General features: G+C 33.8%; 1 protein-coding gene across 3 annotated transcripts in view; it reads right to left on the reverse strand.

The window, feature by feature from the left end:
- LOC118199319 (uncharacterized) overlaps positions 1-13,584 on the reverse strand; it is a 101,209-nt gene that overhangs the window by 46,459 nt on the left and 41,166 nt on the right. For all 3 annotated transcript variants that reach the window (XM_085827164.1, XM_035371145.2, XM_035371147.2), the window contains 3 exons: positions 10,233-10,472; positions 8,636-8,875; positions 4,488-4,727 (listed from right to left, as the gene is read on the reverse strand). In XM_085827164.1, the coding sequence (XP_085683290.1) occupies positions 4,488-4,727; positions 8,636-8,875; positions 10,233-10,472 (720 nt within the window). The remainder of the gene's footprint in view (positions 1-4,487; positions 4,728-8,635; positions 8,876-10,232; positions 10,473-13,584) is intronic.

Consider the following 13,584-nt stretch of genomic DNA (forward strand, 5'->3'; position numbering starts at 1 on the left):
GGAGTACAGCAATCCACGATAGAGCACTTATCTCCACTTGTACCTAGCTGACACAGAAATATAGTTGATCGCAGACTCCTTCGTGCAATTGGAAGGCAATAAAGGTTACTAGCTAGGACTTTAGCAATAAACCGAGAAGTACACAGTTTGAATCACAGATTATTTTGTCTCAGAGAAATGAGAGATTATGAGACATGTGACATTTTTCGGAAAATTCCGATCGTGATTTTAGCTAATAAGTACTTTAGAAACAATTTCGCTGCTAAAGTGCAGAATCGCCCACTTATTTGTTTGGCGCTTTTTACAAGAGTAACAAGAATTGGATTTTTGTCAATTTTCATTAACTTTTTAAGTGAAAATAGGTCGATGTGTACATAGACAAAGTCAAGAGTGTGCGCAATGCCATTTTTGTGCAATTCTGGAATGTTTCTTTAAGTGAAAATAGGTCGACGTGTACATGGATACCGTGTATGTGCAATTCTTAAAAACGCGGCAAGCAGTTTGCGATTCTGCACTTTCTCCCAATTTCGCACCTAATCTTCGTCATGATTAAGCATTTTTGTTCCATAAAAGTTCTAGTATAAGCGTAATTCGGCTAGCAGATTGTTGGAAAAAATGTTGAGTAAAAATAAAAACATGCCTTTACTTCGTGAAAATAAAATGGCGTCCAAAACAAAACTAGCAGGTTGCTGTAGCAGGGTTGGTCGCCAAATTTTCGCCAAAAAATCGCCAAGTTACCATAATGTAAAGATTTACCAAATTAAATTCATATACCTTGAACTCAACCCCTTGAGAACCAGCGTGCGAAGAACGAAGCGCAACCATGGAACAGAAACCCCTGAAATGGAACGCCGCCACCGGCCCACGCATTTTTAGAAGTTAGGTCTACTTTCACAAAAAAATTCATATAAAATCAGCATTTTAATATAATGACCTCAATTTTTCAAGTTACGTACGTAATACAATAGTTATTAATATATATTAATCTAAAGAATATTACATTAATAGAAATAAATGGAACATGTGAAATACTAAAATTATAACAATAACCATGTTTACAAATACTATACACATAAAAACAAAATTACAAATATGAAATGTAAAAGAAAATTAAGCAATAATTATCTGTAGGTAATTAAATTCTAATTTAATGATTCTGCTGCGTGTGGAATAATTCAAAACGAGAATCGACACACAGGACAATGGCAACTTTTTTCGTCGTGAATATGCGGAGAAATTAAGATGCATCACGCATCGGAATAGCTGATATCCCACTTCTGTGATAATGCTGTAAAGTTACTTTTTAATTACCCAAGAAAGTATATGTTAAGTTTTAAAAAAATATAAAAAGGGTATAAGTTCTTTCATCACGGCGTTACACCCGTTGTAGTCAGCTATATGCATTTTACCCCATTTACCTAACAAACTAAAAAAAAAAAAAAAAAAAAAAAAAAAAAAAAAAAAAAACAGGGAAAAGAAAACATTGAGCTGGATGCATTTCCCCATATTCTAATAACTAAAAAGGCACATAATGAAAACGAAGACAACAAAACAACGAAATTCCTAACGAAATAAACAAACACGACGGTATTCCTTTAACTTAAAGAGCTGCGATTCCCAATTTGTTTACATCAGTATATCTACGAAAACCAGAAGCACAGAACAGAAACTGATGTTCATACATTAACGTCAAAAGCCACGTGACTTAACTGATGTGAAAACCGTTACCATTAAGCACTATCTACTGGCATTTAAGAATTCAAATATATAGTTCCTTTTTCAATCTACGTATACGCGACGCTGGTTCTGAACAGGTTAAAGTGCTACTTTGGCTAATACGTAAAGTGCTTACACTGCTAATAGCTGGCACATGCTGATACACTGCCAACAATGCCACATATTGATCTACTTTCTTGAAGCATAATGGCAACCTTAGAAACAGTTCCTGATTCTTATAGAAAAGTTTTTGAATTCTTATTTATTTTTATTTATTTATTTGCTAATATTTTAGTGAAGATAATGTAGAGAGAGAGTCATTTTTTATTTCAACGTCAAATTCATATTAGTTAGAGCTAATCCACTTCCATTTTTTTTAACTTTTCTGAAACAGAAATTTCTTTGGCCAACTTTTTTCTTTCATGATAATTTTTATAATGTTTTGCAACATGCGTGTATTAATTGTGACTAGAAATGAAACAGAATACTGATTAAAAAATCGCGTGATTTTGATTTCATTTAATCTTAAGTTTGAAAAACCGCGAAAATTTTTTAAATTGATAAAAACCCACATGTGTTCCACTTTTTCATGCTGTAAAACTGTTACCAAAGAAATGTCATATTAATAAATGCAGACAAAATTTTGAGTTGTTTCAAATGAAATGTGCGTTGAATGACAGGTTTCTCAAAGTGTTAGAAGAAAAGAAAAACCCTGTGGTTTATGCAAAATTATTATGTCATTTGGCAACGTCACCTGTGGGAAATGCATTTGTTGCATTTATTTCGTTGATGTATGTGTTTTCTTTTTCAACGAGCATTACCATTGAATACTGTACATATCAAGTCAGTTGTAGAATCCAGTTATTTAAGGTTGCTATACCTTTACGTGTCCAAATTGGAAAATTCTAAAACTTTTCGTTTTGAGCTTCTAAAGCCTTAGCAAATTTAATTAGGCAGTAGAAAAGATCTGTAAACATTCGATGATAAAATCATTTCGCTGTTGCTTTGAAGATTTTCTATGAGGATATCTGAAGCTAGTAAAGAATGCCAAATCGAAACATACCCACGAGAAACTGTATGCGAGTTAGCCCACACTGTACATTACACAATGCTTCAGAGCACATCATAATAACAGAAAAATAATTAAGCTCGACTTCTGGATATTTCACGACACTTGGCAGTAACGAAAGTACGGAAGCTCAACAAATGGATGCTTCACAACCTCATTAATGAAAATTAAGTATAATGTTTAGAAGTGCATTCTTCTATCTTAGAAAGATGTAAAGAAGAAACGTTCTTGCAGTAAATGTAACTCAAAATGAGAAATGTATATTTGTGACAGTCGTGCTGGTATTTCATTGTTATTGGAAATGAAAGATATTTCAGGGACAATTCCAGTTACTGGAAGTGAAAGACATTTCAGGGACAATTCTAGTTACTGGAAGTGAAAGACATTTCAGGGACAATTCCAGTTACTGGAAGTGAAAGATATTTCAGGGACAATTCCAGTTATTGGAAGTGAAAGATATTTCAGGGACAATTCCAGTTATTGGAAGTGAAAGATATTTCAGGGACAATTCCAGTTACTGGAAGTGAAAGATATTTCAGGACAATTCCAGTTATTGGAAGATAAAGATGTTTCAGGAAAAATGGCAAAGGCAGTTTCGCATCCAAAGATATTGTTTTTTACTGTATGGGGGATATTCTGATGGTGCTGGTTATTCTTTCCATAATGTGATACGATAAAAGCAACTCGGTATTATAAAAATATATAGCAAACGCTTGAAAAACTGTGTTTTAAGTAGCTAACATATGTTAACAGGCATAGAATCGTAGTGTTTCCGAACAACGCCTGACCACATACGTCGTTCTCAGTCATAAATAAACAACAATTCGAAGTACGAAGTTGTGTTTTATTTTCCATTCTCCCCTGAAATTTCTGTAATAGGTGCCAATTGGTCATTACTGGAGGAGTTTATTGGGGAGAGGTAAGAAATTGTTTGCCAATGACGTATCATTTCATAGGGCAATGGACATCCCTCCAAAAACAGTGATGTTTTACAAATGTGGTATGAACGACTTTGTCATACACTGGAGAAAAACATCGATACTGCTGGAGACTACGTCAACAGATGTTACTCGACTTTTTATTGTCAGATTTTTTTCAATCGTAATTAAAATCGGCCACTCCATTTTCTGCATTTCAGTATTAGAATTAAACCTGAAAATGAAAGAAGGGAAATCTTGCATAGCATTGCAAGATTAACAGCAAAATTCATATGGAGGCAGGTATAAGTTGCAAAGAATAATAATTTGTTTGACGTGATTTTGAGTCTTCTTACTAAGCAGTTCTCAACGGAAATCAAACCAATCTATTAATTCGGCCTGTCAAACCTCGAAACTACATTAGCCAAACATGTGCTAATATTTGTTGACGGTGTATCAATGAACATCGCCTGATTCGTAAACTCCCACAAAGTTAAATTTAGTAATAAATATTTAATTTCAGAATAAATAGTTAAGTAGTGAATGAATAAACAACTATGTAAACTATGAATAAACAACTATGTAAACTATGAATAAACAACTATGTAAACTATGAATAAACAACTATTTGACGCTTTACTGGAACATTTAACTTACATTTAACTATTACTTACATTTAACTAGATACTATGGTAAAAACTGAAAACGTTTTAATGCATTTGCTTCTTAACAAATGCTAGGTTAACATATTTTTATACAGTTTAATCAAATTTCAAGTAACTTACCAACACAGTTTTCTCCATTGAATACTTTGCTTGCTTGATTGCAAAAGCAAGAAGCTTTCGAGAGAGCGGTTTTATCGTATATGCACGTTGCGTCACCTGATATGCATTTTTGCTTGAAACTATCTGTACAGCCATCGATTATAGAACATTTATCTCCGCTTGTACCTACTTCACATTCACAGAAATTTTCTGCGTTACACATACCCCCGTTTTCACAATCAGAATCGCCATGGCATTTTTCTAAAATGAAAAGAGAATTCTTCTTTTACCATCTGTTGGGGGAAAAAAATTCAATATGTAATTCGAGGGTTATCGGAATTTTAAATGGAATGATGTACTTGAAGTTGCAGCTTTATATTTACGCATATATGTAATATGTATGTATTGCGTGTATAAATGCTTTATTTCTTTTTCAAAAGTATAAAATGTTATGTATATAACCTCTGCATCTTTTGTCCTGATTTTAAAGCATTGGAACGAATTCACTCGCAATTTCTAAAGGTCGACAAAAATTTGTTGGAAATTAATAAATGCGTGTAATTTAGGCTAAAGTAAAATTTTTACTTAATAGTAGTTAATTGTTCTTTATAGTAAATTTACATTTAATCTTAATTATCATTTACTTGCAAGGAATTATTTACTACTGCTACATTAATTGTTTTATAATGCTTCTAATGTAAACTGTCACGTGCTTCAGTCCTTTCAGCTCGACAGAGATACAGTACAGCTAAAGGTTTTCTCTTTCGTTATCTTCTCGACTTATGCTATAATTGATGTAATATTTGGCTAAGGATCCCCAAAGATGCAGAATATTTGAATGCTTTATAAATCCCTGACTTAAAATCTATCTAATCAATAATAATGAAATTTGGATCCCTGTCGAGCAATCAGAAACACTGAAAGTGCTCAGTTGCAGTTGATGAATCAAGTACTGGAATCGAAAATCTGACCATGAAAATAATACTAGCAAGTATTCTTGAAAGCATTTTGAATTTCTCCTCGTTTGAATTAAGACTTTAGGCAAGTCGGAATCAAATAGACAATTTGCTACCTCATTTTCCTGAATTTTCACCAGTATTAAAACTTGTTCACTGTCTTTAAATACATCGTAACTAAATCATTTAAGGAAATGAGTATTGTAGTTAATTTATCATCCATGTATTACAGTCTGTTACTTTAGCATAGGCATTACGAGATCGTAGCAGTCCTCCTCATTTAGATCTCTTTTGCCTCCTGAGGCAAACGATCGTAACGTTTGCCGTCGTCATCGCACGAGAATTAGGGAAGTTCAGAAGATTGAAAGTTTCGACTTTTTTCCCTTGGCAGTCTTACCAAGTCTTTTTGAATCAACGGAAAGAAATGGCTTCGAAGTGTCTGAAAACTATAATTGTAAACTTCATATTTCTTTATATAATGATTGTTGAAAAAGCTGAAAAATTACGTTAAAAGATTATTTCAGATACATCAGCTTCATTAAGTGCTGAAGAGTCATATGCAATGAATGTAGATTTTGGGATCTTTTAAGAAAGTTGTTTTATATGTCCATACGTGAATGCAAAATGTTTCTAGTCAGCATATTTTTAAAATATAATGATTCATATTATTGCAATTCATCATTGTTTCCTTACTTAATTACCTAAAATGCAAATAATAGATAATAAATACAAATAATAGATAAATTTTCGCAGTTTCATTAGTACATAAAAAATACGTTGACACAATAATTTCTTAGGCCCACCAGCGGCGAGCGGTAAAATCTCTGAACGCTGGTAGTTCGTTCCGAGGTTCGAATCCCGTGAACGGGCTGGCTGCATGGGCGTTTTCGTGGTTTTCCCCATGTGTAACGTGTATACGAGCCAGTTTCCCTTAGAAAGGCCTCCACGAAAGGCATCCCTCCCCTTAGGCAGATAGCCCTAGTGTGCTTTGCCGTATTCTCAGTACACACATACAGACACAATAATTTCAAAGCACTGTTTGAAAAGCACTATGTCCTTTCGATATAAGATCCTGAAGTTAATAATTTTTATTCCTATGAAAATTGGAATCATTATAGGTGAGCATTCACTGTGTGCGCAATAGTGACTCAAAAACTGAATAACAGAAATACGTTAAGATATCACGTAACAAGAACAGCCATAACTTAACTTTCTTTAGGGCTAAAGCTCATAAGGGCTATTGACCTAAATTTAATTCCAATGCTGATTACTTTGAAGCAACACTGAATATAGAACTCCAAGTATCCTTACTGAACAAACTCTCGAGGTATCTGTGGTATCCTCATTATTACGGGAGCTATCATTCCACCTTTCTTTCTTTCAGTTCATTGTAGTTGGTTTGATGTCACGTTTTAACACAATACTGTGGAAAGACATCTAAATTGATCAGCTGTATAAAGCAACAGTATTCGTGGCGCTGTACATTTTTTCTTAATATATAATTTCTAAATATATTTCTTATAGTCAAAGCCCATAAAGGTAATTGACTTAAGCTCAGTTCCAATGTTCATTACTCTGATGCACCACTGAATATAGAACTCCAAGCATACATATCCTTCCTTACTGAACAATTTCCAGAGATATCGGCGGTATCTTCAGCTATATAAGAACTACCTTTAATGCTTTTTTGTACCTTTTCATTGATTGCAATCGGTTTGACGTTACATTTAATCAACACAAACTCTTTCACGAGATTTAGCATAAACAACTCAAAGAAGCAATGGTGTTCCTGATATCGTAAAATTATTCTTAGCATTTAATTATATTTTGAATTTCGTCTATTTTTTAATGCTATACATTATTTTTATTTGATTGTTTGCTGAATTATATGTTAAAATGTTTTGCATATATTGAATTGTGTGGCCAAATACAGGCAAATCGGAACAATTGGGCAAAAGCTTAGGGTGTGATAGAAGGCAGCTATACGAACAACAGCCATCACAGAATGTAAGGTCGGAATGCAGGTGATTAGAAGTTAAAGGGTAGTTTTCCACTGCCCCATTTAAAACATTAACACAAGAATGAGAGAACGTACTTCAGTAAACATTTTTTTATCAGAACATGTTCATATAAATCACTCAAAAGTCCTTTCGCCAGCTGTAGTGTGAGCTTCTCACCTACAGGATAAGGATTGATGCACATTTGCGAAGACACCAGGCATTTCGCGAATATTACCGGCATCAACGGCGATCCTGGCGACTAGATCCATAATTGGTTTCTTCGGGGCAGTCGTAGATTAGGCTTTTCATATGGCCCCACACGATAAAGTGCTAACCTTTGGTACCACCTCGACCAATTCATCGCCCTGGAAATTTCGTCGCTGATATAACCAGCAATCCTCTCGGCAATCGACGGTAGAAAACTCCGCTGAGGGCAAGAACTGAACCTTTATTTACAATGCCAACTAGCGGCTCTACGTTTGCATTCAGACCATACATTCTATGACAAATAGGTGTCTTCTATCACGCCCTAAAGTTTTGTTGACTTGTTCAGATTCAGCCTGTGTAGTGTATATGTTACCGATAAAACTCGAAAGCCGCTAATGTGCGTATCACCTAGCTAATCTGCAGATGAACTGATTTGCTATATTAACGTGAGGATCAAGTGGTTTACTTGGTAAAGTGCATATTAACAGCTTCCGTATCGTTATAGTTCTAAAGTTTGTTTCTTTAACGTTTGATTGATTCTATCAACTAATTCGTTGATTTCTTCACTGCATTAACTTGATTCTTTAGATATCTAAAAATAAATAAATAACATTATGTTAATTTAATCGTACAGAAACATTGCTATTGTTTTAGCAAAGATCTTCTTTTCACTTTAACAAGTGACTAATAGATAATGTGCAAATTATCTAGGTATTTTGAAAACTGAGGCAATTTTCGGCATTTTAAAGGATCTCCCTAGTTAATCTGGACATCACCTAGATATTATGTAGAATAACTGATTTCTGCACTTTAGCGGTAACATATACAAGTTTCGTACAGTGAGCTGTATATCTTGCTGTTCTGAATCAATCAAATTTTATATTGTAAAAAATTTCAAATATAATTCAACAAATAGGCAAAAAATGTTTTGATTGTCTTTCTAGATCGTTAAAATTAAAAACGAACATCAAACTCTGTTTGAAATATAGCTATTGATTTAGCTTACCAACACAACTTTTCCCGTTAAATACTTTATTCTCTTCAATGCAAACACAGGAGAATTTGCCAGACGCATTTTTATCGAATTTACATTTTCCATCAGCAAACTCGCATCTTTTAACGAAATCCTTTGTACATCCATCTACAACAAAGCACTTATCTCCACTTGTTCCCGGTACACATTTGCAAAACTTTTCTTCTGTGCACACTCCTTCATGGTAACAGTCAAAATCCTCGTAGCACTTTTCTAAAATTGGATAAAATTTTTAACTCATATTTCAATGAAATGTAATTTTATTTTTTCATTTTACGAAACATACTTTCAAAATCTTACTTTAACCCTTAGAAAACCGAAGCCTCAGCTAAACTGTATGCTTAAAATATAGAAACGCCTGAAATGATTTTCAAGATTCACAGCAATCTCCCCTCCCCGCCATTAACGTACAAAAAGTGTGAAGATTTCAAATGTCACGTAAAACTTAAAGATAAAAATCTACAAATTAATTTTTTTTAGACAAGCTGTCAGCAATAAATTTATACAATGCATTTGGAGTAACTGCTTCTACTACTGCATACCTTAGAGGAAGGGAAGAAAACAACATCGCACTCTCGGCCGTTTTGGGTGGTTGTCGTCGTTTGAATGAAAGGTCTTCTCGGGCGTTTCGGTTTTCAAAGGATTAATTGGAATGTTACACATTTCTCTCCAATAAAACATAATCTTTAAACTCCATTTAATAAAACATTAATTTAAGAGTGTATTTAATTCATAACTCTAGAATTATATGAATATTTATTTGCAAAGGAATTAGTAAAAATATTTTTTCACAAAAAGTCTGATATTTGATTAAAAATTCAACGCAATTACTTTTTAATAGGTATATTGCTTATCGCAAATACGAAGCGTACTGACATGAAAAATATACTGCAAGGGATTGGTTTCTCATGAAAGACCAATAAATTTTCATTACTTTGTTATTTAAAATGTAGAGTGATCTTCTACTGAGTATTTTTTAATTCTCATATTTGACTTATATTTCTCCTTTACCTTTCCTGATCGTTTTTAAATTCTTCATCTGCTGTGTCAGGGCCATTTTTATAAATAGACAGTAACACATGTTAGACTTGCTATTTTTTAAAAATGTTAATTATATTACATTTCGCATAAAGAAACGTATCAGTATTCCTTTAGTTTTACTGAATGTTCTTATATTTCTTCATTTTTAAAATAACGACTTTCAAATAACTCCACCTAAATCTTTATTAGTCAATCAATAAAAAATAGGTCAAAATTAGCTCTTAAAGTTAAATTTCTTTTCAGATTCACTATCTTTACGTATACTTTATATATTTTTATTACAAAACAGGTATTTATGTCTAAATATATAAACTATGATTGTAAAAAACTGGAAGATCTTGCTTTTCACTTTCATTGATTAAATCGTACTTTCCTGCTTTCTTTCGGTTAAGGAAAGTTTTAAAAACTAGTTTGATTTTACTTCATAATAAAATGAACTAAAGTTGCTTTCTTTTTTTAATCATAAGTTTCTTTAGATTATCAAAAGTAGCATACAATAAAATTTCAAATAAGGAAAGCATTATCTTACCAACACACTTTTCTCCATTAAATACCTTTTTCTCTGCATTGCACACACAAGAGAATTTTTCTGGTACATTTTTATCGAATTTACATTTCCCGTCTTCGGATTCACATTTCATGACAAATTCTGGGGTACATCCGTCCACGATAGCACATCTGTCTCCACTTGTACCAACTGGACATTTACAAAAGTTCCCGGACATACATTTTCCTTCATGCTCACAGTCACAGTCACCGTAACACATTTCTAAAATTAAAAAAAAAAAATATGATGTCTTGGATAAACAGTTACTTGCTTACATATTAGAACGTATTTTATTAGGAGTCTCAATTACATATTGTCTCAACCACTTGTAATGGAGATTATAATTAGTAGAAAGAATAAGTAATTGATCATCGGTTACATGCCATTAAACCTTTCCAAGTCCTCAGACTTATTCCAGACTTTATGTATACCAAATGAACTGTTCCAATAAGAAATTAAAGAAAAGCAATTAATTATTTTCTGTAAAAATCCTAATGTTTTTTTTTCTAACATTGTTTAATATTGAAATACAACGTAGTGGATAAAATATGTGCTGTGTATAAATGACTTTTGGTTAACCAAATCAAAAGCAATCTCTCAGCATACTCTTAAGTTAAGCTCTTAATCTTTGTCTCTTAATAGATTTCACAGCTTCTCAACGTTAGCCGATTTCATTGTGTCTTTGATTTTCATAATTGTATAACCTCCTTCTCTACATATGGTATGAATTAGCCAACTACCGAATACCCATGCCATCTTTATACATTTCAAAATTCTCATTTTTCATTTTTATAGGGATCTTAACCATTTTCTTTGTTGTTTGGCTATCCTCATTAACTTTCTTAAAACTTACTGTTAACAAATTTGTAAAGCATTTGCATGAAAAATAAATGTTACATGACATTTTAGTGTTATATAGCTGGTTAATAGCAGCATTAGACGATTAGGCATTACTGCATTAAGCATTACTGATGCTCATGAACAGTCGTAACTTCTTCTCAAAGCGATTAACAAGGGTAGTTCGCTCACTTTGTCAGTCAATGAATTCAAGTCGTATTTCAAAAAAAGTTGTGTTCCAAAGAAACATTTTCACTTCCAAATAGGATGTATATCAAATTAGATTTTTACAAAAAAAAAAAAAAAAAGGGGGGGGCAGTGCTATATCTCCCGTTCTAATTCTAGTTACATGTTGTTCGATTGACAACATGTAACTTTCATTTTTCATGTCTGGAAAGCACGACGTAGGACATATATTACATTTATATATAGCAATGTTCTAACTTAGGTATTCTGATACAAAATCCGACTTTTTCTGAAATGGCATGCTGACTTTTTCTATATTTCAATTCTACTATTCAAATTATGGCAAACTGCCAGTTTTGTAAAAGTCGCACGATTAGTTTTTAAAAAATAAGATCTCAAAATGTTAGCTCCTCAAAATTATTTGAATTCGGTATATATTTATTAATATCTCTTTTTTTTTAAACTCAACTTGCTTGATTCTTTCTTTCACATTTCGAAATTTAGGTTCAATCTATATAAAATTTGCGGCTATTTTCAGATTTGTTTTTAAAATTTGAGTTTTTACCAATTTGCATAAAATTTTCGAAAACATTTTTGGAATGTTAGTTATAATATTGTTACGAATTTGGTATTTTAAAACCTAATGTTAGTTCAATTATAAATTAAATGGTTTTATTTCCCGCGTAGTGCAACGCGTGACGAATATTAAAAGAAAGCTAAGCCGGAAAATTGAAAAAAACAAGAGTGCGTGCATTAAACATTTAATAAATATCTCTTTTTGATTTCGAGAAAGTACTAGAAAATTCTCGCGCGCGATTTTAAAATCTTATAAAAGGAGGAAAACCTCTCAGTTCGTTGAAGACACTCAGTTTGTTGTTGTTTTGAAAACTGTTATTGTTGATTGTAGCGAATTCGCGGATTAGCTTTCTTCAGCTGTTTTGAGTTAAGTTCTATTGACCGTTTGAGTAGTTAAAAGATAACTACTGTGAGATATTGTAATACTGCACGATAATTTGAGGAAATTTAAGCATATTTGTTGCGATAATAATAAATTTTTGTTCATTTTTCATCGGACTTGTGCATTCATTTCATAACGAACCCGTACGCACGCAACAATTTTTGGTGTCAGAAGTGGGATTTTGAATGCCAATTACAAGAGCGATGAAAGAACAATTCAGGCAAATGAGGACTGCATTTGCTGTTCACATCACGCCTTTTCGGAGTGCCCGACAGAAACAAGAGAAATCCTCTCGCTGCAATATTTCATCGATGGCATCCGGGACACTGAAATACAGAAAGCACTGTGAATGGCGAATGTTAAAGATTTGAAAAGCGCTTTAGTGTACGCCATGAAATTCAAGGCAGCCCAGCAAGCCACTCGTCGAGACCGCCACCCAGTCAGAGCTGCTCAAGTCCACGAGCCAGTGGATGAATTGATGGCTCGTTTAGATGATTTATCCAGACAAGTCGACGCTTTGATACGGAGTAGGAGTGAGACAAATGTGGCTGTAAGGTGTTGGAAATGTGGTATTGAAGGGCACATACGACGGCATTGCAGAACACTCCAGGGCACAGATAATAAAATGGATGACTTGATAAGACTAGTGAATGCCTTGAGACGGAATACTGGTGAGAAGAAACCAATCCTAAAGTGCTGGAACTGCGTTGTTGAAGGCCACATACGAAGGAACTGCAGAACACCCAAGAGCACGGAAAATAAGAGAGGCGGGTTAAGCAGGCAATTAAATGCCATGAGACGGAAAAGGATTGACAAGAAACCAAAGTGCTGGAACTGTGGAACTGAAGGGCACGTGCGAAGGAATAGCAGAACACCCCGGAGCACGGAAATTGGGACCATTTACCAGCAACGACGGAGGAAACAAATGAATGACCATATCCAGGAACGGAGGTTGCCAGAGAATGAAAAACCTTGTTTTAAAGCTCTCAAGATTTCTACAATGAGTGGCAACAGCAACGGACTGTCCATCAATGGGCACATCGATGGAGTTCCTTTCAATATGATCATTGACATAGGAGCTAATGTTACCATTATTCGGAGAGATTTAGCTCAATGGATTAGAGATAAACTTATTTGGACGCCATCCTGTGTTACCCTTCAGACTGCATCTGGTGATAAGATCGACATAGCTGAGAAGTTAAACGTGAACATCATGTTTGGAAGTGCCTCCTACCATCACACGGCATATGTGGCGGATATTACAGATCCATGTGTACTCGGATTGGACGTTTTAAGGAAATATAATTTTTCCTTAGAAGTCAAAAACAATAAGCTGTTCTCAGCATCTGAGGA

This window comes from Stegodyphus dumicola, chromosome 11, assembly GCF_044657685.1.
Source record: "Stegodyphus dumicola isolate Sdum_Otavi_A_Nest chromosome 11, ASM4465768v1".
NCBI lineage: Eukaryota > Metazoa > Arthropoda > Arachnida > Araneae > Eresidae > Stegodyphus > Stegodyphus dumicola.